The sequence below is a fragment of the Peromyscus leucopus genome, chromosome 16_21, assembly GCF_004664715.2.
Source record: "Peromyscus leucopus breed LL Stock chromosome 16_21, UCI_PerLeu_2.1, whole genome shotgun sequence".
NCBI lineage: Eukaryota > Metazoa > Chordata > Mammalia > Rodentia > Cricetidae > Peromyscus > Peromyscus leucopus.
The window spans coordinates 47,080,836-47,106,578 of NC_051084.1; the positions used below are offsets into that span (position 1 = coordinate 47,080,836).

At 53.9% G+C, this 25,743-nt stretch overlaps 1 protein-coding gene across 1 annotated transcript in view; it reads right to left on the reverse strand.

Moving 5' to 3' along the window:
- Window positions 1-211: 211 nt before the first annotated feature.
- Window positions 212-25,743, reverse strand: part of Hs6st1 (heparan sulfate 6-O-sulfotransferase 1) — a 45,025-nt gene continuing 19,493 nt past the window's right edge. Inside the window, exon 2 of the mRNA XM_028865335.2 lies at window positions 212-3,146. Within this exon, the coding sequence (XP_028721168.1) occupies window positions 2,438-3,146 (709 nt within the window). The 3' untranslated portion in view covers window positions 212-2,437. The remainder of the gene's footprint in view (window positions 3,147-25,743) is intronic.

Here is a 25,743-nt window from a genome sequence, read left to right on the forward strand (position 1 = left end):
GGAAGTCACGACAGATGGTACTGACATTGTTGTTGGTGGCAGCTCCCCCCCTTCACCTGCCTACATGCTGTGATAAATGATGTTTCTACCCTTTGTGGTTTGTTTTTACCAGCACCCACTTTGGGCCGGGTCACCTGCACCCCTGCTAACCTCCTATGATGCTGGCAGTTGCCATGCCTGGAAGGGATTAGCACAGACCACAGCACACGGGGACCTTTTCAGGGTTTATTTCATCTGCTAATGTTCATTCTCCACCTAGACAAAGACAATTAGAAGACAACCAGTTGCTTTTCCACCGTCAATTCATTGCTCTGTGTGAATAACCAAAAAGATTCCTTCTCAACACTTTTTATTTTTTAATAAGAAGCTATAAATAAATAAAGCTTTAAAGCTCCCGGGTTCAAGTGAAACAGTTCCAGTTCAGACGCGGTGCCTGGACAGTTCTGTGGTCCCCGCTTCCCGCTCACTCCAAGAGGGGGTGTCTGCAGGGCTGCAGGGTGCTTCGGGACTGAGTTATTAGCTTGCTGCCTTTGCATGGCCTCTCAGCCCCAGGGGTAGGCAGAGTCCTTGGAGCTGGAGGGACGGGGAAGCACCCTATTCTGAGATGCTGAGTACCAGGAAGCTGTGCCCCAAAGCTGGTGGCCTGAGCCTTAGGCAGGGGTGGACAGTCAAGGGACTGAGGATTCCTCAGCCTGGCGCTGGCCTGAGATGGGAGGGACTATTTTTCAAACGCAGCAGAGATAGAGAAGTGACCCGTGCTTCCGTGAGTCAGGATGGCGGGGCGTAAGTTAAAACATATTCTAGTATGTATAGAACAGATCCATGTTTGGGTCACATACACAGGAAGTGGCGAAGGGGGGCCATGTGGAGATGGGGTACTTCCTGACAGAAGCTGGCGACAACCAACACGACCTGTGAAAGACCCCAGGGCTCCCCAAATATGCCAAGCTCCTCTCAGAAGTATAACTGCTCTAAACTGAGTGTCTAAGCCAATCCCTTTCACAGTGGTCCTGACCGCCTAACTCATCTTGCTACCCAGTGTGATCATTCACCATGAAGGTGGCCCTGGACGGGGCCGGATGGTGCCTATCAGAACTCACCTTGCCTGTGGACCCCAAGGTCAGGTGCCTGGTGCCTGAGTATGTAGACCCTATAACCACCCACATGTGAAGACGAAGCCATTGCTCTGGGGCAGCGGCTACACCTGTCAACATCTGGAATATTGCTATGCTACATATGGCCCCTACTCCTGCCTGCGGTAACCCACCCCTTCTTAGCCTGAGTGCTGAGCGAGACGGAGACAGGGAGTAGGCCGGTCCTGTCCTGCCTCAGGGTCAGCTCACAACCCTTGTCTGCATGCAAATGGGCTGAAAAAGTCACGACACCTCCACTAAGTAAGTGGTGGGCCCACCAGGGCCTCCTAGAGAACACAAGGGATAGGGCACTGGGCAAGTGCTTAAAAACAGATACGCAACATGGCTTCTAGTAGGGACACTGGCTGGCCCACAGGGCTGCTGGAGATAGCTTGGTCGGACTTTGAAGGGTCGGAAAGATGCAGAGAGAGAGAGAGCCAGGGCGGGGAGGGCTGTGCATCCAGGCCCCAGAAAGGACAGAGCTGTTCCTTCCAACCTTAGCTGAGGATGGGGAAGTCCCCACCCTGGCCATTCAGTATCAGCTCAGGTTGGTGTGGCCCTGTATCCCAGCCACGGGATGCTTTTATGCACGGGACTGAAGACTTGCTGGTATGGCAGGAACAGTGGCACATGAGCCCTTGTATACATGTCCCAGTGACAGGGCTGGAGGCAGTGGGGGATCAGAAAGCACAGGGACTGGTGTGTGTGTGGGGGACTCTTGGTGTCCATCCCTTTCCTGCCTGGGCCTGGCTCCTCAAAGCCAGGATGGACTGTGGATTTTGATCATGGCCCAGAGAGTGCAGCAGCCAGGTACCAGACGTGGACTCTTCTCTGCCATGGCTGGGGCTGACCCTGACCTTGAAAGCAGCTGTGATGGGTGAGGAGGGGGGGAACTCCAGGTCTGAGGACGCCACAGAGATTCGCTTGTGTTCTCAGGGAAAAGGCTCCCCGAGATTCTGGGTTATTAGGGTCCCCAGAGGCCAAGGAGCTTTAGATGAACTATTAGGAGCTAGTCATATGTTCCTAGAGGGGCTGGTCATTGGAGCCAGTGCGTGCATAGTAGGTGTGGGGCTTCCGGCTGGGCAGACACGTCCCCTCGAGAGTCTTTTTCAAATCTTCAGTTTTAAGTGTGACATGGGGGCCAGGAGAGCAGGGAGGCCACCTGTCCCAAAGGTCCTACCTCGCCCATCAAAGGTCTAGGGTGATCTACCGGCACGCTCCCCTCGACGCCAATCAGCAAGAACTGCTGGCCCCCACTTCTTTCCCCATGAAATCTTGCCCATCACTCTCTGCCCCTGCCACCACTACCACTTCTCGATGATATGGCTCATGTAGTCCTCGGTGGGCACGCGGCCGGGCTCTTCCGGGTCCTCCCGCGGCAGCGCCTCCTTGGAGCGATGCAGGAGGCGCTCTTCGCGATTGCGCAGGCGCTGCTCCCTGCGCTCCAGCTGTCTCTTGTACTGGTATCGCTGCTGGAAGAGGTCCTTGGCATAGTCATACAGCTGCATGTCCAGGTCGTTGAGCTCCTCGATGTGCCGGATAGTGTCCTCGTCCACCTCCACACCGCCCGCCCGGGTGCTGTTGTACTGCATGAAGGGCCGGATGAACTTGAGGTTGAACGTCCGCTCAAAGAGGTACTGCGTCTTGCGCTGGAACTCGGTGAGGCCGAAGAAGGCCATGCCGCGCAGGTTCTTCTTGGCGCTCTCCAGCAGCAGCTGGGCCCGCTTGCTCTCGGGGATGAAGGACAGGTTGTAGCAGCCCACCAGGCTGAGGTCGGCCAGCATGCGCACCTGCCGGTTGTTGGCCAGGTTGTAGGGGCAATCCATGAACTCCTGCAGCGTGCAGCCTGACCAGTCTGTGCCCTCGTAGCAGGGCGGCAGCTCCTCTGGGGTTGGCGTGCGCCCGTCGCACATGTGCAGTGAGGTCTTCCACGTGGCTCCACGCTGTACATGTCGCCACTCGCTCAGGTAGCGGGACACTGGGTCTCGCAGCAGAGTGATGTAGTAGAACTTCCTGCAGTGAGAAAGCGGGGAGAGATCAGTACTGCGGGAGGAAGAGGAGAGGATCGGGCTACATCTGCTATGGCGATTGTGGCGCTTCAGCATGGACCCCTGGCCAAGTGACACCGGCCGGTTCCAGCTGCAGCACAAAGCTCTCAGCTCTACCACTCATTTCTGGGAAGAAAACCCTGGGGTCTGAGGCAGGAACTTGCCAAGGGCATGCATGCCTTCCAAGTGGGACCGCAGGACGATGCCTTGTAGTGCCTGGCCTCGGCTCCCTCTTGCCCCAGGCCCCAGCAGCTGCCACCAAACATCCTGAAAGCCACAGGAGTGGTAGTTCTGACTGCAGAGGAAGGTCCCACAGCAGCTCTTGGTCCTCCACTGTCCTGTGCTCTGGAGCCTCGGTGGGCTGACAGACTTCCAGGCCCTGTCCTGGAAGGTTGCTAGGATGGAGAGCATCCTGGAGGCATGGGCTGCACAAGCCACAGGAAGGAGGGGACGACTGTCTCTCTCAGTGGGTCAGACAGTGGCCGCGCCCCTCAAAGGCTGGAACTGAATGAGGCCCGACTGGGCCTGGGCCCGGGCCTTATATACCTTGTTGACATGCTGTGTGGTGGCCTCTGCCCTTTGCAAGCCTTCTGTGTCCTTGGTGTCAAGATGCCCATCAGTACTGAACCGATGGCGGTTCCAGGGTCAGGCCACGGCTCATCGACAGGCCTGCCTTCTTCCTGGATGAGTCCTGTGCAGCTGGAGAGCCAGCAGCCCCCAGGTCTAAGTTTCCTCACCCGGAGAATCTGCCATGACCCATCCCATGGCTCATGTCACCCTGACTTCAGAAACAGGTCAGGCACCCTGAACAAGTTCCACCATCCTCTCTAGGGTCCCGTAAAGTGAGATACTTCCTATCTGCATGGCCATTGTACGGATTGGCCTCAGAGCCCAGGCTTTCCCACGGACTATAGTAACAATGTTTATCAGGTTTTCAGAAATAAAAATCCTGGGGTTAGAGAGATGGATCAGTGGTTATAAGTATTTGATGTTCTTCTACAGAACCCCAAGTTCAGTCCCTAGTGCTCCCGCTAGGTGGCTTACAATGGCCAGTAACCCACTATAGGGTTTCTGAGATCCTTTTCTGGCTTTCTCAGTTACCCCCCCCCCCAGGTACATACATACCAAGACACCGGCATACACATAAATAACAAAATAAATCTTAAAAGAAATCTCCAGCCGGGCGGTGGTGGCGCACACCTTTAATCCCAGCACTCGGGAGGCAGAGCCAGGTGGATCTCTGTGAGTTTGAGGCCAGCTTGGGTTACAGAGTGAGTTCCAAGGAAAGGCGCAAAGCTACACAGAGAAACTTTGTCTCGAAAAACAAAACAAAACCAAAAAAAAAGAAATCTCTAGAAACTATCTTTAGTAATGGGTGTTTATGCTGAAATCATTATAAATGATATAAAAACACGGTAGTGAGATGGTATACTTGGAAATTCAAGACAGGCTAGAGCTGGTGTGTTTTGGGATGGAGGGCCCAGGGTGTATACAGGACACCATCCTTCTGGGATGCTCTCAGGGCGGCAAGGGTACAGGTCTTCACTACTGTGAGTTATTTCTCAGATGCGATGCAAGTTCTTATGTGCCCCAAACACTTCAGGAAAAAGAAAAGGAAACTGAGGGGCAAGAGAGATGGCTCCGTGGTTAAGAACACTTGCTGTTCTTGCAGAGGACCTGATCAGTTCCCAGCGCCCATGTCCTGGCTCACAACCATCTGTAACTCCAGCTCTAGAGGTTGTGATACCCTCTTTTGATATCAGTGGGCACCCACACATAAATACAATCTCTATTTAAAAAGAAAAACAGAAGTTTGAGGCCAGTCAGGTCTACAGAGAGAGAGAGAGAGAGAGTTCCAGGACAATCAGAACTGTCACACAGAACAACCCTGTCTTGAAAAACCAAAGATTAAGCCGGGCGGTGGTGTCGCACGCCTTTAATCCCAGCACTCGGGAGGCAGAGCCAGGCGGATCTCTGTAAGTTCGAGGCCAGCCTGGACTACCAAGTGAGTCCCAGGAAAGGCGCAAAGCTACACAGAGAAACCCTGTCTCGAAAAACCAAAAAAAAAAAAAAAAAGAAAAAAGAAAAACCAAAGATAAAAAAAAAAAGTGTGTGTGTGTGTGTGTGTGTGTGTGTGTGTGTGTGTGTGTGTGTGTGTAGGAGAGGGAGCTGAAGAGATGCCTCAGTGGTTATGAGCATGTACTGTCTTCCAGAGGACTTGAATTCAGTTCCAACCACCCACAACAGGTAGCTCACAACTGCCTCTTGTCTCTGGTCTCCAACACACACACACACACACACACACACACACACACACATTCACACACATTCACACACACACACACACACACATACATTCACACACACACACACACACACACACACACACACACACACACACACACACACACACACCCCACCTGCTCTCTTGAAAGGAACCACATGTCCTCTTGCGCCCCAGCATCTGGAGATAGTTGGCTTTGTCACACGGAGAGCCTTGGGGATGTACCCAGAAGCAGCTCTGCTTTCAGGGACTCCCCCGGAAATGGTGCCCTCTCAGGGTGGCTGGCCACTTGTGCTGCTGTGAGCACAGTGTCGACCATGGTCCCAACCTATAAGGTGTCCATGGTACACTGACCTCGAGGGCACGTCTCTGGATACACACTCCATACAGAGACAAGCCTTGGGCTCACGGTAGTCAGCAGAATGGTGGTCATCTGAGTGATGGGGAGGAAGGAGGCCTATCTATACCTGTGGCCACAACCATGCAGCCCAGCTGGACCCCCAGGCGGTAACTGGCATCGATAATGTGTGCAGCCCTCTTGGGACAACACTCGGCAGTAAAAAAAGGGCTGCAACTGATGTCTCCAGGCCATGTCCTGCTTCTTATCTCCTTGGAATTCCGGGAAAGCTGGTCGGTTTCTACCAGTCTAGGTCATTCTAGGCAGCTGACACTGCCGGGGGCCATGGGAGGGGGCGGGTGGATGGGTGGGTGGGTGAGGGGCAGGAAGACCGTGAAACTGCCCCTCTCTTCCCTTGCAGCCCTGCCCACACCATGCTGGGGGGCGCCATCATTGCAAAGTGCGTTCAGTGCCGTCTCAACCAGAGGGGTGGCGAACCTGGGCTGAGGGGTGGGGGAGCAGAGGGTGGCCTAGGGCTCGGTTCTCATGTCACCTCCTCTAGCCCCCACACTGCCAGCTTCCTGGTGCCACCTGGGATCTGGTGGGGGTGATTGCTGGTGGGATTGAAGGAAGAACGGGAAATAGCAAGCTTTAACATTAGTACAACTGACAAGCTTCCTTAGGAAATACTGGGGTCACCGGAATAAGAGCACAGAAGAGGAACCCGGCCTCTGATCTGGGACCACAGAGTTAAAGCCACCCTGCTGCCTTCTGCTTGTGTGAACCTGCTTGGCCCTTCCTCTTTTCTGGAAGCAGTATCTTCCCCTTTGAACAGTGACTACCACCCGTACCTGCTCAGGCAGCAGGTTCTTCTAACTAGAAACCTGCAAATCTCAGCTTCGGCAAAACTCACTTAGCGCTGGGAAAAATCATCTCCAGAAAAATCATGAAGGAGGCCGGCCACCCTCAGGTGGTCACTCAGACTAGATTATGACAATGCCTATCTCTGCATAGACCATGAACTACTTCTGACCCAGGCTGGGTCTCTTTAAGCAACAACAGCTAGAGACTACAGGTGAGCGCTAATTAGAGTTTTTGCCCTTATCACCAAGGACCGAATTCCTCACTGGGGAAGGGTGAGCTCCCTTAACAGGATCTGGGGTCAGATCCACCGTGTGAAGGCTCTCCCCCAGCCTCTACAGAAATACCTGATGATGGACATGAAGTGGCAGTACCTGGCCTGAGAGCAGCCATGCTCACACCTGTCCACTGACTGAGGGGTTACCAAGAAGGAACACTGGTTCCTAACTAGTACTTCCGAGTTCTCTCTGGCCTGGGCAGGCAGGACCAACGATGCCTGGTGGGAGGCGGCAGTCCCTGGGCCTCCGGCAGGACTCCCAAACTTCTTAGAAGACTATGGACATAGGGTTTTGACTACAGAAGGGCCTATGGTGAAGACCAGAGGCCAAGGCAAGGCCAGACCAGAGTGCCCTCCTGGTTTGTAGGAAACAGGACACCAGGAGGGCTGGGAGACGACTCAGAGTAAAACGCTCGCTGTGCCATCGTGAGGAGTCAGTCTGGGTCCCCAGCACCCACATTAAAAAGTCATGCATGGTGGCATACGTCTATAGTCCCAGCACTGGGGTTCTAGGGGAACGGGGCTTGGTGGGTAAAGTTGTTCTCTGACCTCTACATGTGTCCTCTGGCACACACACACACACACACACACACAAAACAAACAAACAAAAACAAGCTTCCCTTTGCCTTAATCTTTGAAGAAAAGTAACCCCAAAGCCAGCCTCAGTTACATGGCAAGTTTGAGGCCAGCCAGGGGGTATGTAAGAGCGACTTCAGGGTTAGAATCAGCATGCTATCTCCTGCTGGCCCTGTGGGGAGAGAGCGAACCAGGATCTGACCCCAAATTAACTCAGGTGATTCTCACAATACTTATAAATGATTGGGAACTGGTCTCAGAGTCAAGGGACTGGCCCTGCCAGAGCCAAGTCCTCTATCGACAACCATGAGGAATAAAAACCCCAACATAGCCCAAATCTAATTACAAGAACTGGATGAGGCTGGGAGAAATCAGAGAAAGGGGACATGAATTGGGTAACAGCTCAGGGGAAAACCCACAATTTTTATATTCGGAATGGATATTGAAATCTTGACTCAGACTTCAACGTGCTTGCCATCATGCCTTATTTACATATAAATCCCAGAACCACTAACCCAGTAGCAGGAAACAAGGAGCTCCTCCCTTTATAGACTGCCCTCCAACCCTGTAACCTCTCTAATTAGTATAATCCTGCTTCTCTTATCTATAGAGAAGGTAAATTCCTTGTTGATAATTTAAGATAGTCTCTTGCCTCAAACTCGCTATGTTGCTAAGGATGGCCTTGAACTGATTTCCCCCCCTTCCCCTCCAAGTGTTGGAATGCATCACCACATCTGGTTTTATGGTGCTGGGCACTGAACCCAGGGCCTTGTGCCTGCTAGGCAAGTACTTTATCAACCGAGCCACGCCCCAAGCCTTCTGCCAGTTTTCACGGTAGAGACGCTCTCAGTTCTTAGGTTGGTAGACATACTTTCAGCAGTTACCCATCCCTACTGTCTTCATCTGGCAACTGAGAGAGCTCACCCAGGACCAATCCTTTATTGAAGTGTCTGTAACAGCTCAATGAAGATGTGGCTTCGGAGATTTGCCAGTCTCAAGAGCTTTACCGTAGTGGAAGACAGTGCTTCCCAGCCCCCACCCCCGTACCTGTTCCTCCTGTGGACCACACTGCTAGCTGGATGCAGCTTCACGGTCCCTTCTATTTCAGGGAGTTGATTTAACCAACACTTGTGCCTGCATCTACCTGTGGTCATATGTTGTGTACCCTGATAAACTTGCCTGAGGATCAGAGGACAGAGCCAGCCCCTAGATTAGACACAGAGGTCAGGCAGTGGTGGCACACAACCTTAATCTTATCACTTGGGAGGCAGAGATCCGTCTGGATCTCTGTGAGTCCAAGGCCACAATGGAAAAGAGTCAGGCAGTGGTAGCACACACCTTCAATCCCAGTACTGGGAAGCATGTGTGCCTTTAACCCCAGGAAGTGATGTCTGGGCAGAGAAAGGTATATAAGGCATGAGGAAATAGGAACTCACTCTCTTTAAATTGAGGATGTCCTAGCGGTAAGAACTAGTGGCTGGTTGTTCTTCTCTGATCTTGCAGCTTTCTGATATCTGGCTCTGCGTTTTTTATTAAACAACCATCTAAGATTCGAACAACATCTGGCGCCCAACCAACCTACCAACCAACCAATTAACCTAGCTAACTGTCTTCAGGCTCATAGCAAGTCCAGAGCCTGGATGGAGGAGGGGCAGGATGCTGTGGCTTAGTGAGAAGTTTAGCCTTAGGTAATTCTACCTCCAAAACAGTGCTTACCCTGTAGAGGGGTGTGGCGATGCCCCTTGTGATGGTTAACATCAGCACCCAATTTGGCAGAATCTAGAATCACCGAAGAGACATGCCTCTGGGCATGGCGGTGGCAGTGTGGCAGGGATGGAGGGGTGGGGGTGTCCTAGATTAGATTAACTGAGGTGGGAAGAGCCTCAGCAACTGTAGGTGGTACCAGATGATAAACACAGGGAGGAAAGACGGAGCACCTGCATCATTTCTGCCTCCTGACTGAAGATGCATGGTGACCAGGAGTCCTGTACCTCATCACAATGCATTCCCTGTCATGATGAACCCTGCCCTGAAAAAGATCCCCCCTTTTATGCTTTTCTCCTGTCATTGAGAAAAGCAGCTAAGGTAACAAACAAAACCCAGGTGCTGTCTGTCCTGGGGAGATATGAAACAGGAAGACACCAATGAGCCACAGAGCAGACTCCTGCAGCCTGTGACAGACAGACAGACAGACTGACAGACAGACAGACAGACAGACACACACACACACACACACACACACACACACACACACACACGGCCACTGGTGTACTATGGCATGTCTGCACCTACTTACCAACACATATGTTGTCATGTTAAAAATGCTATAAATAAATGAATGAATGAATGAATGAATGAATGAAAGGCTGGGTCCCAGAGCTGGGGAAACAGAAACAGGTGGATCTCTGAGGTGTGATGGTGTGATGGACAGCCAGTCTAGTCTGCTTGGTGAGTTCCAGTCCAGTAAGAGACCCTGTCTCAAAAATCCAAGGTGGACAACACCTTAGGAATCATACCTGAGGTTGACTTCCAGCTTCTACCTTCTACATGCAGTTTACACGTGCACCCATACACATATGAACATGAAACACACACTCTCTCTCTGTCAGGGCACATTTCTTGCTGGCTTCTCCAAGGCTGAGACCCTCTCTAAGACCAACCAAAGGTGTTTGAAGGTCAGGATATCAGCCATGGGTCCTAAAACTCAGACTCTGGAACAAAGGCAGGAGTTTTTACAAGTGCCAGCTCAGTTGTGCCCTGGATGAGAGTGAGGCTACCGCTACCCATAGTCAGAAGGATGATACAATTGAGGGCTATAAAATAAAAAGGGTCTCACTGTGTAGCCCAGGCTGGCTGTAAAATCTCCGCGCTTCCCCTGCCCTGCCTCGGCTTCCTGAGTGTTGGGATTCCAGGTATGCGCCACTAGGCCTGGCCCAGTTCAGTCCTTAAACAAACATTACAGAACCACACTGGTTCCCACAGAAGCACTTATGGCGGCCTCTGCAGCAGCTTCCTAGTAGCAGCAGTAACAATGAAGTGTGGCATGCTCTGATAGCAGGAGAGGATTACCAGGGTCACCGAGTGGTGAGGTATGTGTGAAGGACTCTGAGGACCCTCTTTAACCCTAACTGGTCTCTTCAGGGCCCAGGGACCCTTCATGAGGACATAGACAAGGATAAAGTCAGATTCATATGACTCTGTTTGTATGTACAGAGGGAGAAAGAGAAAATAAATTAAAAAAAAAAAAAAAAAAAAAAACCTAAGAAACCACGGTGGATGGTGCCTGAGGAATGCTATCCATGAGCTGGCCCAGCACTTGAGAGTGTTGACTGCTCTTGCAGAGAACCTGGGTTTGGTTTGTAGCACCCACATGGTGGCTCAAAACCACCTGTAACTCCAGTTCCAGGGGATCTGACTCCCTCTTCCGGCCTCTGGGGGCTCCTGCCTGCATGTGGTGCACATAAACTCACAGACACACACATACATATATACATAAATAAATTAATTAACAAATAACCCTTTGAGACACCTGACTCCAGTCCAGAAGGCCCAAGAAGGGCAATGTGAAGAATCCCCAGATACTCAGAACACTCAAGCATGGGGTCCCCTTCCCCAGGCCTGTTCCGACAACTGCCACCACCCTAGGCCCGTGGGGCATCACAGAGCAGGACAGGGACTCTCTGTGAGAAGCAGACCTTGTCTGCCCTAGGTCCTTGATAAGGAAGAGAACACCATGGAGGTTGCCAAAGCTGGAGAGCCCCCGACACAAAGTACCCTGGCTAGCGTCCTAACCACTGCCTGCCACCAGATCCCCGGGGGCCAGCTGCTTCCTACGTTAGAAAAACGAGGTGTGATTTTGGCGTCAGGTCCCACTGTGGGGCAGAGGCCATGTGGGGCGGGCTGCCTTTTCCTTTCTCCAGGAGCGGAATGGGGCTTGTGGGTAAGGCTTCTTGAGACTGCGAGGCTGTGTTACTTCCCCTCCGAGGGCACAGCTGCAGGCTGGGGGGATAAAGGATCAAGTGGGTGGCCCGGAGGGACAGGGGTTCATAGAGGCACAAGATGGGAAACTAGCACCCATGTCTGCAAGCCGACAGGTTCCCAGGGGCCTGCCCATCACCTCCTCGCTCCTGACCCTGTAACCAGGGCCCACTAGCCCAGCTTGGTGCTTGTGGGACACTCAGCCCATCAAGTTTGAGCTGCTGTTAGGGAGAGGCACGTGTGTTTTTTCTCTCCATAGAAAATGCTGGTCTAAGGCCACCCCTCTTGCTAACGCCTAAAGAAAAGCAGTGGTTATTTCTGTTGAGTCACTGATTTTGCTTCCAAAAATATCCCAGTTCAGGCTCAGGCCTCATGACGTCAGGGGTCAGGGGCTGTGTGGACAAAGGAGGAGGCAGACTCTGGCCACAGCCTTCCTACCGATCCCTTCCATGAGTCCCCTTTGCCCTTGGGACATCCAGAGCATGGAATGCCCAAAACCAACCAACAGCCCGTGTGTGGAAGTGTGGAACAGCAGAATCGAATCCTATCTTGGGTGAGGACAAGGGCAGCTGAGCCCGAGATGGCCCTCTTTGGTGACCTATGCGATCTGCTGATGCAGCTAGCTGGAGAGATGGGAAATGAACACCCAGGGATGTGAGTGGCTAGCCCAACATAAATCACACGGACACTTCAGGAGCCCCAGCCTAAGCAGAATTCTTATAGATCGCAAAAAAGCCAATGTAGATCTAGGGGGCTACGCTTGCTTGGACACTCAAGATGACAGCGTCTCAGGAGGTGATTTGCAGCTAAGTACGGTTGTGTGACTAAGCCTGGCCATCAGGATGTCCCCAGGGACACTTCCGCGTTCTCTTCTCTTCCTCCTGGCTGGAATGTACATGTGGCTGGCTGCCAAGTATCTGTGGTCCTCTTGGACCCTAAGCGGATGTTCCACTTTCTAGACAGGTAGAGAAAGAGCCTCTGGTGATTCCATGGCTGCACTCTTACTGTGGCCAGCCTGTGTCTGGCTCCTCTGAAAGGGAGGGATGTAAACTTCCACCCTGTTTTGGTTCCTGAACCTAGGGCATCTCCTCAGAGCCGACACACTGAGGACCTTAGGCAATGTGAGGGTAAGCTCCTGGATCCAGGGCTCCAGGGCCCAGGGTATTAGGGTTTCAGCAATAATCACATAATTAATTTAGTGAGCCAGAAGGCCAGGTGAATGTGTCCGCTTGGAACATGTGCCTGGACAACCTGCTGACAGCTGTCCAAATCACAGCCTGGTGGCAGTGCCTGTGACTCAGCTCCAAGCACACAGACAACAAACAAATCCACCCCAGGTCACTTCGGCTAAGGTCCATTAGCTGTAAGTCAGCCCTGCAGGGAAAATGCAGCACCCCAGGTGAGTGACTTTAAACAGAAATTGGCCCTGTCCTAGGAGCCAGGGCACACACCCTGGTCCCATGTGTGGACTCTCGGACAGGTTCCCTCCACCCCATCACACATATCCCCTTCTTACTATAGGATCCAAGCTGAGTAGGACAGGAATCCTAAGAGCTCCTTGGTAGGAAGAAAAGATGCTAGATATTTGGGAGACATGGACGTGGGGGTGGGGATGGGGTGGGGGGTGGCGTGCCCCTCTGTCCCCAGAAAGGCAGATGCTATGAGCTCCACTCACTGACGCTGTCCTGCCCCTTCCCAACACGGCCGGCCATGAAGTCTAACTACCAGGGGGCCACAGATCCAGGGCGGAAGTCTGAGTCCTGAGTCATCCCAGGATGCAGCAGCCGCTGCGCAGCAAGGCATGCAGATGTCTAGGCCCAACAGACCTCCATGTCCAGGGGCATCTCTAATACAGGAGAGAACACCTGCTGGTTTTTTGGGGGATTTTTTTTTTTTTAGAAGCATAGTCTCAAGGAACCCGGGGGTGGGGGGTGCGGGGGGTGGCTTGAATCTCACTATGTAGCTGAGCATGACCTTGACTTTTCTTGAACTTCTGACCTTCTCTCTTTCCCCTCCTGAGCGCTGGGATGACAGGCAGGTGCTACTATATTTGCTTGATGTGCAGCTGGAAACTGACCCCGGGGCCTCACGCACGCCAGGCAAGCACCCTAGCAACTGAGTCACATCCCCAGCTCCACCGAGCTCCACTTCCGGGTCACTTCTTTGGCAGAGACCTAGCTATTATCTTAAACCCAGGGCATGGCTCCAGGCCTTCAGCTGTGGGACCCTGGGCAGGCCACCTGTGAAATGGGGACATGGTCCTCCCAGCTGTCTCCTACACAGTGATGGGGCAGAACTAACAATGTCCTGGTGCCTCCTGGTGACGGCCATCAGGGCTGCCAGATGCACTGGAATCTGCTGGCCGCATGGGAAACTGTAGGCTGGTCACGGCCACCAATGGCTCGGGCCTGGGCGGGAGAGGGCCTGGAGTTTCTCTGCCCCTCAGGCTGAGCAGCACTGTGCCTCTGCATCTCCACTGGGCAGTTCCTATAGTGACAGTGGTCATAGACACCCTGGTGGCTCAAGGGTTCCTGTGCGATTATACTGTTGGAAGCTCTACTGTCAGCTCAGAAGCAGGGGGAACCCACCCTCCTCCTCCCCACCAATCCCCACCACGAGGTAGCGCCTGGCCCAGGTCTCCAGAGTGACGCGGTGGCCTTCAATGGCCACATTCACAGCTAGAGCTGTGTGCAAGGCTGCCAGTGGGGTCTCCTGTGATCGGCCAGCAGGGCGGGCCCATGGCTGAAGTGCAGGTGATAATGCCTGTGCCAAGGAGGCCTCCAACCCTCTTGATAAAGTTTTGGGGATCCCCCGGCTGCTCCCTGGGCTCAGAGGCAACCCCTCCTGCAGATGGAGCTCTCACAATGCACCTCCTAGGGCTGCGGGAAACACACATAGGAAACGGCAGAAACAGACGCGCTGGTAAGAACCTCGCTTTCTAGGCTGACAACAGGCAGGCCAGGGAAGGCTCTTTACTTACAGAAAACCTGGCCTGAATCAAGCTGGACACAGGCTGGGATATGCCCCATCCCCACCCCTGAAACAGCCTTGCGACCTCATTCTGAGTACTGGTCTCTCTCTCAGCCAGGTTCACAGCCATCCTTCCTGCTCAGCCTTGGCCTTACTGCCAAGAGGCAGGCTGCCCGCCCTGGGCCTTCCTCCAGATTTCTACTGCTAAGCCTGCAGCTGGGTGTTTGGAGGATTCAGGGGTCCATGGCTCTGCATACTTTGGGCCCCATGCCCAGGGCCTGATACTCAACCTCCACCTCTCCAGGGCCTCGCCTCGAGTCCTTCCCATCTGTCCCAGCCACCCTGGGTTCTAGGTCTCTGCCATCTGCCTTGCATACGGTACGTGCTCACCCAGCCTGTGCACTGTGGTCTCTCCTTCCTGTTGAGGCCTGGGTACGTCCGTGCCTACACCTTTTCCTTTAACTCCGAGTCCTAAGAGGTTTGACTTTCCTGGGTTATAGCCAGGACATGACTGGATGACAAGGCTAGACCTGTCCCTCCTCACTCCATCAAATTGAAAACTACAGCCCTTCTGACCACTGGTGCTCTGGCTAAGTGTGCTCCTGCCCTGCTCTGGGCTGGGCCTCGGTTCATGTGCATCAGCAAACCCATGTCTGGTCTCCAGGAGGCACAAGCATCCCCCAAAACATGCACCGACAGGGTACCTACTGCTTACCACGGTTAATCCACTCACCAGCCTCAGAACCTGGGCCACTCTCCTGAGAACACAGGCTCATCTGAACTTGGTTCACACTGTTTTCACACCCAGATGTGAAGTGGCAGGCACTGCATGGCTACAATGTAGCATGGGGGTGGGAAGTGTGTCAAAGGTCAGTCTGCCTGGGTAGGGCAGTCTGCCGAGGCCCAGGGCCTGTACAGCTCCTTCCCGGGGGAGCTAGTTTCCTATGCTTCTCTTTTGTGTGTGTATACATGAGTGTGCCTATGTACGCATGCCATGGAACACCTGTGTGTGCGTGTGTGTGTGGAGGGGGGGGTCAGAGGGCAACCTCAGGTGTAGGTTCTTGCCTTCAATTTTTGTTTGAGACAGACTTTCTTTTTTTCTTTTTTTTTTAAAGACAGGGTTTCTCTGTGTAGCTTTGTGCCTTTCCTGGAACTCGCTTTGGAGACCAGGCTGGACTCGAACTCACAGATATCCTCCTGCCTCTGCCTCCCAGTGCTGGGATTAAAGGCGTGCATCACCACTGCCCGGCTCGAGACAGACTTTCTTATTCTCTGTCCATGGCAGCCACCCTGGCCTGATGGGTGCAGGCTGGCCTCTCTCTGCAGGGTGCATGGGGGTGGGGGGGTGGGGTGGTGGACGGGGGTACTCATTCCTGCCCTAGCATTCAAGACTGTTTATCTTCTCCACCCCACCCCAACCCCTGTAGTTCTGGCCTGGGGAGTGGACAGCAGAGCAAGAGGTCCCAGGGCTAGACGGACAGGCAGGACCTCACTGGACTAGCTGTCCTCCTACACAGCTTGGGGCGGGGATGTTACTCAGTTCCCAGGTCTCAGCACGTCTATCTGTTCAACAGGAGGACAGAAAACATACACTTCTAGGCCCACAAAGATCTGGTGGGGTGGTATCTACTAAAGAGCGCTCGCTACTGGGATGGGGGGTGGGAGATGAGCTCGATCCCCAGAAGCCACGGAAAAAGCTGGGACTGGAATATACGTGTAATCTCGGTGTCAGTGAGATGGGAGGTGGGGACGGGCAAGCCCTCGAAGAAGCTCACTGGCCAGCTGGCTTCGTCTACCTGGTGAAGGGACAGGTGTGGCTGGGTCCTGGGGCGTGAGGCCTCAGCCAGCCTTAGGAAGCATTGCCCTCTCAGCTCTGGTTTGCTGATTCCTTTCTTATTTCACAGGATTCACGAAATATCTCCTGTATGCAGGACAGGATGGGGAGGGCCCCGTCATGAGCAAAACGAAACTTCTCATTCTTGTTTCCAAATACCAAACTATTAAAAAACAAAACGAAACGAAACGAAACAAAACTGAGAAAGTGCAGTGTTCCCCGGTTCGCTGTGGGAACCCTGATGGTCCCCTCCTGCTGGCAACACCTAGTGGCACAGTGGGAGTGTGAACATCTTTGCTCACTTTATAAATGACGCTGGCTGCTTTACCAAGAGGCCTTCCTGCCAAAGAGCTGCACCCACAGAGGAACTGAGCTGTTGTGTGGGCATCTGGGTGGCAGCATGAGGGTCCCCAAAGTTCCTCTTCTCCCTAGGATTGGGCAGGTCACTGACGAGAGGCAGTGGTCCCACCCTGAGAGGAGCTCCAGCTATTCAAAGCTTTGAGAACTATGCAGATCCCATGAGGCCCAGCCAAGGTCCGGGAGAGCTCAGGATTGCCTCCTGGCCCAGCTTGTGAGCTGACTGGACATGCCACGGTGAGGCCCCTTCTCCATGACATACTTCCTAGTTACCCGCTCCAGTCCCAACCCTGCGTGATTGGAGACCCAGAGCAAGCCCCTCACTGGGCAACCTAGAGGACTGGGCTGGGGCTGGGATGGTTTAAACCATGATCGTTTTAACCTGGCTGCTGCCAGTATGGCTGGTAGGGGTTCAGGGGAGGCTCTGGGGGAGCCCCGCCCAGAGAGGGGCTGTTGGAGGAGGTCCCATCAATGCCTTCAAACAGGACAGCCCATTGAACCAGGCCTGTGAGCTATCAGCTCTCTTGAGAGAAGAGGGGACGAGCAGCTGGATTTGGGGGTTCTCACTGTGCCCCGTCAGTCTGGCTGAAGGATTTTTCAAAGACATTCTAAGCAGTGCTCTACTTGGACCCTCCTACACATAGGCAGGGACTTGTCCTGGCATCTATCTGAGGCATCTAGGCAGGGCTCCAGTGAGTGGGCCTCTCTAGTGAGAGGAGAGGCTGCCCGCCCGGGGCCTCATGCCAGGGAAGAGCAGAGAAGGGGTTGCCTGTTGTAACTCATTCATATTTCACGCCCACCTGCCTGGTACTTTCTGGCTTGTTGATGCTGGGCAGGCAAGATGTCACTTCTTGCATGCCCTCCTGCTTTGGGGGCGAGGGAAGGGGACACTGCTCCTGTGCTGGGTGTGTGCAGGAAGGAGGTGGGCATGGGCCTGCGCACTCCCACCTCAGACCCGCCTCCAGATCTGGGGGTCCGGGGAGGAAGGATAACTGGATTCTTTCGGCCTCTCCGCCTCCGTGGAGGCTGGTGCTCAGAACTCAAGACTTCTCCACATCCTCATGGCCTGTGGCTGGTGTCTACCCTCCTCCTCCCTAACCACGAATGCCAGGCCAAAGAGGAGAAACTGAGGCCGGCAAGGAGGGTAGTGCGGGCTTTGCCAGTGTGTGCAGTCCACATGCTTGGCTGGGCTGAGGCACCCACCCGTAGCCAATCTCCACCCGCTTCTGCCACTAGCCAGGCGGTGCCCGACTCTGGTTATCTGTGCCAGGCACGTATGCTACACGGTTATGACCACACAAAGCACCACGCGGTACGCCACACCTTGACAGAAACCATCCCAGCCGGGAGTGGAAGGGCACAGGGCCCACAAGCCAGAGTCAACGACATGGTAGACTACAGGGCAGTTGTGAGGCACGGGCCTGAAGCTGGGGTCTTTGTCTAGCATCCTGGGTAGATTTTTCTCTCCTTTCGCTGTACTTTTCCAATTTTTTTAAAAAAATAACCAAAGAAACACAAAAATGTGTACCATCTAAAGTGACTCCAGAAAGTTGTCCTCTGATCCACATGTGCTTGTGCACGCATGTGTGAACACACACACACACACACACACACACACACACACACACACACACACACACCCCACCACCACCACCAAATATACATACACGCATAAACACACAATGAATTAAATGTGCACTATAGACACTATATTCAAAGCTGGAAGGCTACTCTGTATCTTTACCTTTGGGGGTGTGTGTGTCACCCTCCAGGCCCAACTTGCTCAACTCAAAGATGGTGGCTGGCCGGCTCTTGCCCACGAGGCTAAGCAACACCCTATCAGTAGCAGCTCTCTTCCAGCCACCACGAGCAGTCTCTCCTCAAAAGGAGGCTGGCACCTCCACATCACGCACCTCCACCCACCCCACAGCAGACTACTTCTCTCCCCAAGAAATCAGCGCTTTGACAACTGTCCTAGAAAAAGAACCACCGTGTGACCAGATTACCTGCAATATCCCAATGTTGGTCAGCCTGTGGCCCTGTTGACCGGCTTTGTTCACAGGGAAGGAAGGGGTTGACCCCCTTTGGTGGATTCAGTGGGAAAGCTGTGTCACCCGTAAGGACCCTGCGTCCTGGGGAGGACTGTCTTTCTAATCAGGAACCCTCCCCGACCACACCTGGCTACTTCAGCTTCTCGACAGGTGCTCTTCTGCTTGGTACCTCCAAAGGAGGGCAGAGCCTGTCAGGTACTTGCTGAGCCTGCTTCTGGTCACCATGAGAGCCCTCTGTGGACTGGCAAACTGAGGTTCCCAGAGGCGTCTAGCTTCCCAGGCCACACGTGCTCTGTCACTGACAGCCTTCCCAAGGCACCCGGCAGGAACCAGACGGGCCACAGGCAGCACTGGGCTCTGCCACTGAGCAGCTGTGGCCGGAACAGGGTCCCCACAGAACCCCCCTGACTCGTTTCTTCTTTGTGAAATACAGACACTGCATCTCCTGAGGGTCACAACCTGGCACCTAGCAGGAGTGGTCCAGGCAGGCTCAGCCCAGCCCAGCATGGAAGGAAGGAGAGGCAGCTAAAAGGTGCTTACCTGTTCTCACCCATCACCCATCGAGGCGGAGGTACCAGGACATGCAAAAGAAAGAGAGAAACCATTTGTCAACTATTTTGCAGGAACTGTCCAGATGTAAGATCAGAGATTGCCCTGTAATCTCAAAAGTGAAGTCAGAACTGGGCCGCGCAGTTGGCTCAGTAAAGGGCTTGTCTCGCAAGCATGCGAATGTGAGTTCAATCCCCAGAATCCACACTTAAAAAGCCAGGTATGGGGCTCAGTGAGGGCACTTGCTTTGGACCCGAGTTCAACTCCTTAGCAGGCATGTAAAAAGCCAGGCAGGCTGTCACTACAGTATGGAGGGGCGGGTGACAGGCAGGTCCATCCAGAGAGCTTGCTGGCTAGCCAACTTAGACTCAACTGTGACTATCTGTTCAGTGAGAGACCCTGTCTCAAGGCAATAGAGCAAAGAACAAGAAAGGAAGATACCAATGTTCTGCTCTGGCCTCCACATATGAATGCGTTTGAGTACTCCTGTATACTTGTGTGTGTGTGTGCATGCACACGCTCCACATAGTGGCATGCATGTGTACACACACACACACACACAGCATGTGTCATACATTTATAATCTCAGCACCGGGGAGACAGAGACAAGTGGATCCCTAGGGAGCTCTGGCCAGCTAGCTTTAGCCTACTTTAAGAGTTCTAGGCACATAAAAGTCCCTGTTTCAAAAATCAAGGTGGACGGTGTCTGAGGACTAACATCAGAGGCTGGCTCCTGGTCTCCATACGCACATGCAGACACGCCATCACATATATACAAGCACCTCCCCCCCACCCCCACCAGCACAAGAGGTTGAAGCAGGAGAATCACTAGTCTGAGGCGGCCTGGACTAATACAGAGGGAAGACTCTATCTCAGAACAAAATCTCCTAAAGGTCTAACAACATACACCGAGGAACAGCTGCGGCTTACTCTTACCTAACGCGACCACACACTTACACAGTCATGTGCGTGCGCGCCCACATGTGTACATGTATCTACAAGTTCACATGTGTGTGTGTGTGTGTGTGTGTGTGTGTGTGTGTGTGTGTGTGTAGGAATTGAGTGAGTTTTCACATATGAGAGCACAAATAAAATACTGATAGTTAAGTGGAAGAGCATCTCAGCTCATTATTCCAACTGCTTAAAGATCTGCTTTTGTGTGCGCACATGTGTGCAGAAGGTATAAGTGTCTTCCTCAATCACTCTCTACATTATTATTATTATTATTATTATTATTATTATTATTATTATTTTTGAGACAGAGTCTCTCACTGAACCTGGAGCTCACCAATGTGGCTAGACTAGCTGGCCAGTAAGCCCGAGGGATCCTTCTGCCTCTGAGTTCCCTGTGTTGCTACGCGCAGCTTTTTATGAGGATGCTGAAGGCAGGAACCCACTCAGGTCCTCATGGTGTATGGTAAGCACCTTACCCATGAGGCCATCTCCTCAGCTCTGATTTGGTATTTTTCAAAATAAAAAAGTGTGTGTGTGTGTGTGTGCGTGTGGTGGTGTTCCTACAAAAATGCAACTTATTTCTACCAAAACTTAAGATAATAGATTATCCAACATTCAGGTGCTCTGCCCTAGACAGGAAAGGAGGAGACAACGGTCTCCGGCATATGTCCGGCAAACCCAACGGAACTGCCAGGTTAAAACTCAGACAAACCGAGAGAGGACAGCACAATTTCATCACAACGCAGATGTCCAGGGGCCCGAACAAAACTCTGGTCCACTCATCTCCAAGAGAACGTGTTGGCGGTGTACTGTGACTGGGTCAGGTTCTGACAGGCCAAAGTAACTAAGGGGAGAAGGGTTGACTTTGGCTCACAGTCTGAAGGCGCAGTCCGTCATGGTGGGGGCGGCACGGAAGCGGGGTGTGTGTGTGTGTGTGTGTGTGTGTGTGTAAGGCAGCAGGTCCCATCACATCCGCAGTCAGGACGCAGAGATGGATGCTGCCGCTCAGCTTCCTTTCCACTTTCCATCATGCTAGGACATGGGCCTCTGGGATGGAGCCAACCCTACTGAGGACGGGCCTTTCTTTCCCACCTCAATGACCCTAATCTAGAAACTCCCTCACAGACACGCATGACAACTTATTTCCACGGTGATTCTAAATCAACAGCCTGACAATCAAGATTAAGTATCGCACCAGGTGTGCAAGGTGAGCTGCAATGAGAAAACTCCCCTGCGGTGGACTCCGCACGTAGCAGATTATAGATCTCAATAGGCATTCAGGGGTATTTGCTAAAATGGAATGCCTCTTCAGTCTTAAGCCCCCAGGAAAGCAGGAATACCGAATTCCCATCATGTGAGAATTCCTCAAACGCAGGTCCAACACGACCATGCTTCCCTGCATTAATTCCCTGTCCCGATATGAAGCAACAGGATTCAGGGGCACCCCCGTCCATAAGTTCCCCTCTATGTGCAGACATCGATGGTCAGCAGGAAGCCCCAGTACAGGGTGGACAACGCCACTCCCCACAGTCCTTGGGTCCCAGCAGTTCAGGCTGTGTGTGTGCCGAGGCTGCGTGTCCCGGAGGCTGGAGGTGGAGTGCAGTGGCCTTCTCAGCCATCTCCTCCTTGTCCTGGCCTGGCCTCCTGGGTACCAGTGAGCTCAGTTGTGCGTCAGCCAGGGCACAGTTCAGCACCCCCAGGGAGGCTCCAACGGTGACATGGGGCCTTGGGGCCTCCAGGGGCCAGTATCCTGCCTGGAGGAGGGTGGGCCTCACCAAGAAGCAGTGCTGTACGCCCTGCCTAAAGAGCATTTATTCATTTATGTGTATATGTGCGTGCATGCATGCGCATGTGCGTGTTCGTGTGCGCATGTGTGCGTAAGGGCACGTGTGAGGCCAGTACTCTTCTTCTACCATGTGGGCCCCAGGGATCACATTTAGACCTTCTGGCTGGGCAGCTAACACCTTTTCCCAGGGAGCCATCTCTCTAGCCCACAGCAAGGTGTTTAAGGACATGCAAATGGACAGAGCTGGGCCTCTCCAGTCCTCCGCCGCCTTCCTCCTGTGTCTGTGGGAGGCTTTGGACAGACATGGAGGCGGGGCGCGGGAGCCGTGCAGCTGGCTACCTGCCCCCGGGCTCTTCTGCCGGAGGACATACTTAATTGTTCTCTATGGTGTTCTTAGTCCTCCTCCACTGCCCAAGCCTGGCCTGGGCAGTACCACAAAGACCTCTCCTGAACTCCCTGATCCTAGGGTGTGAATGGGAGAGAGTGTAGCCTGTAAAGCTCTTGAGTATCTTTGGGTATTTGGAGAAGTCACTAACCAGGCTGGGGCAGTGCCCACAAGGAAAGGGCGGGCAGGCAGCAGCTAGAACTGGGAAGTGGGGGGAGGGGGGAGGGCTGAGCAAACACAATAGGGATTTAGCCCAGCCAGTGCCCCCAGGCGCTCCTGCAGCACTAAGTCAGGCCAAGAGGATCTAGAGGGATCATCCAGGCCGGCCTGGACAGGCACAGGCTTGGGTGGCTCTGGGCCCCCTGGCTTTGACCTGCTCTGGCTGGGAGCAGCTAGGTTCGTGAAACGGCAGGAATGCTCCAGGCTTCTGGCCCACCTGCCCTCCAGACACTTCTGGGTCGGGGGTGGGGGGGGTGGGGAGGGGGGTGGAGGGTGGGGCACAACCACACCCACCGGGGTAGGGACACCAGGGTTTGAGGCTCACCCAGGAAAAAGGGCCTTTCCTTCCTGCAGCTGTGGGACTACACTTCCGGGGAGCAGCCGTGAGAACGCACTTGGGCAGGACGCTGGGGCCCTCAAAGCCTTGGGGAAGCTAAGTTTAGTGGGGAAAACTGGAACGTACTGTGTCAGTATGTAATGGCGGCAAACGGGGCTCAGCCATCCTGTTGGGTATGGGGGAGGACCCCAGACATGGGATGCAAAGGCCAAGACATGGGGCCTCTGACATGGGGGTGTGCGTCTGACTCAGGGCAGTGGGAGGGGCAACTCGGGTGTGGTCAGCTGACAGGTCCCCGGTGGAAATGAAGGCTTGACTCACCCAGGAGATGGAAACAGAGGGTGAGAGGGAGGGCAGCCTGCAGCTGGGAGTGGTGGCCTTGGACTTCATCTGTCCTTGTCACTACTGCCCCTCCTGGGATGGGGACATGCCCACCAGCACCCACAGGGTGCAACCATGCTTCTTGATGGGGAGGTGACAGCAGATAGGAGCTGAGAGGCAAAGGTTTGCACCCCATAATGTGAGAACTGAGTCCCTGGGCTACGTGGAGATGTGTGAGGTTTACAGAAGAGGAGAATCCAGTCAGGGAGCAGGGCGGCATGAGGCCTGGACTGCAGTGTGAGGCATCCGAGTGTCCACCTCATGCAAGACGACCACAGAGCTAGAGTTCAGGGTTCCCGTGACATGCTCTGGCCACATGGTCCCCCTGTGTCTGTCACTGGCCTTGTCTTCTTATGTTTCAGGGTGGGGGCCTGTCTCTGTGGTCCTCAGAAGACCTCTCTCAAGTGCACAGGATGTGCCACGGGAACACGCGGATCCTTTGGCCCCCTAGATTGGTGGCACCTAGGTCACATGCCCCTTTGTGGAAACACCACCTCCATATCGGCCCTGCCAGCACTTCTGGGGAGCTCTGGAAGGAAGGTCCCAGCGCTGCCACTGGGACACCATTGAATCTCTTTTCTTTTGAATTAAATCTACGCCATTATTATGGTGTGCATTTGTGTATGGATAGGTGTGTGCATGCCATGGTGTGTGTACAGGGCGCAAAGGACAACTTTTTTTTTTTTTTTGGTTTTTCGAGACAGGGTTTCTCTGTGTAGCTTTGCGCCTTTCCTGGAACTCTCTTTGGAGACCAGGCTGGCCTCGAACTAACAGAGATCCGCCTGGCTCTGCCTCCCGAGTGCTGGGATTAAAGGCGTGCGCCACCACCGCCCGGCTGCAAAGGACAACTTTGTGGAGTCCGTTCTCTCTTTTCTGCCTGTATGTGTGTGGAAGTTCTTTCTCTCCCCTCCCTCCCTCCCTCTCTTTCAAAATGAGCTCAGCAGAGCACCCAGATCCTCCTTGGTGCGGCTGCAGCCCCTGGTCTATGTACAGCCTCCATGGTTTGCCCCCTGGAGGGCCCATCCCAGCCTCGCACACACCATATCGCGGCAACATACCTCCTCGCCATGCTGTTTTGAAGGCAGCACAGGCCACACATGCCAGTGACCCACCCTGCACCTGTCTCCATGGAAGGGAGTGCGGCTCTTAGCCATGGCCTACTTGAGGGCCCTGGGCACGCCAGGCCGAGCTGTGCTGTTTTCCTCTTTTGTTTCTCCACAAGTCTGGCCCCATGGGGCATGGGCGGAACGCAGCCTCAGTTAAGCCTCTGAGGTGAGGCCTGGCATGAAGCCCACTGGCTAACCATCCCAAAGCCACTCCCAAAAACCGAGAGCAAATGACTGTCGGAGACCGCACTGTACTCAGCAAGTGCTGGGGGGGGGGGGAGGTAGGGAAGCCTTGGGTGGTCAGAGCAGCAGAGAAAAGATCTGGAGGCCGGAAACCGTGTGGAAGGGTCTCCAGGGGCCGAGAGAGCTGCATCCAGGGGGACTGTCCTTGTCTCCTAAGGTCACGGCCTCTGGGTATGTGTATCCTGGGCCTGTGAAGCAGGGTGGGTCTGGGTGAGGCAGGGTGGGTCTGGGTGCAGACGGAAGCTCAGGAGTTGAGGCAGGGCTGCAGTTAGGTGTCAAATTCCCTTCCCTGAGACCATCCCTGGCTGGAGGCTCTGAAGGAAGCAAGAACTGATGAGCCAACACAAACCCAGGCAGACAGACAGATACAGGCCTGCGCGTGTGTACACGCACGCACGCACGCACGCACACACGCACACGCACACGCACGCACATGTGCACAAAGTTCTCTCACAAAGACGATCAAGACAACAACACACTGTGTAGAGGCCGGGATACAGTCCTGTGGCCATCACCCCTCCAGGGGCTCCTGGCTAGTAGAGGTCTCCACCCACAGGGGACTGCCTGCTGTGAGTGTGCCCAGGGCGCCCTGCACTGACTCCGGGCTGCTCTGGAACTTGGCTGTGAGCAGTGCTGTTGGCTGGGTGGTGTGTGGCCAGCAGCCCAGGACTCGGGAGCCTCTACAGCCCTCGCCCACCCTGCACAGGGCTCCTTGACAAAACCAGGTCTCGGAGGCTGAGAACAGAGGTGGCCTGTCTGTGTGCAATGCTAGCCTTTGGAGAGCAACGAGCAAGGTGAGGACATGGCGCTGGGCTCAGGCCACCAGGTCAATCGTCTGTGTACCTGAGTACTGGCTTCTGCGACGGTCAGCAACCAGTCAGGGAGAGGGGAAGCTGCAGGGAATGGGGCTCAGGGGGCATCAGAAACAAAACAAAGACACCCACTTGCTCGCTCTAGTCAACATAATCCTAGAAATAAAGATCCGAGAAATAGGCAAGGAGAAGAAATAAAAGCCATCCAAACAGGAAAAGACAAAGGAAGTTATGTTCGCAGAGGAACACATTTTTTATGTACAAG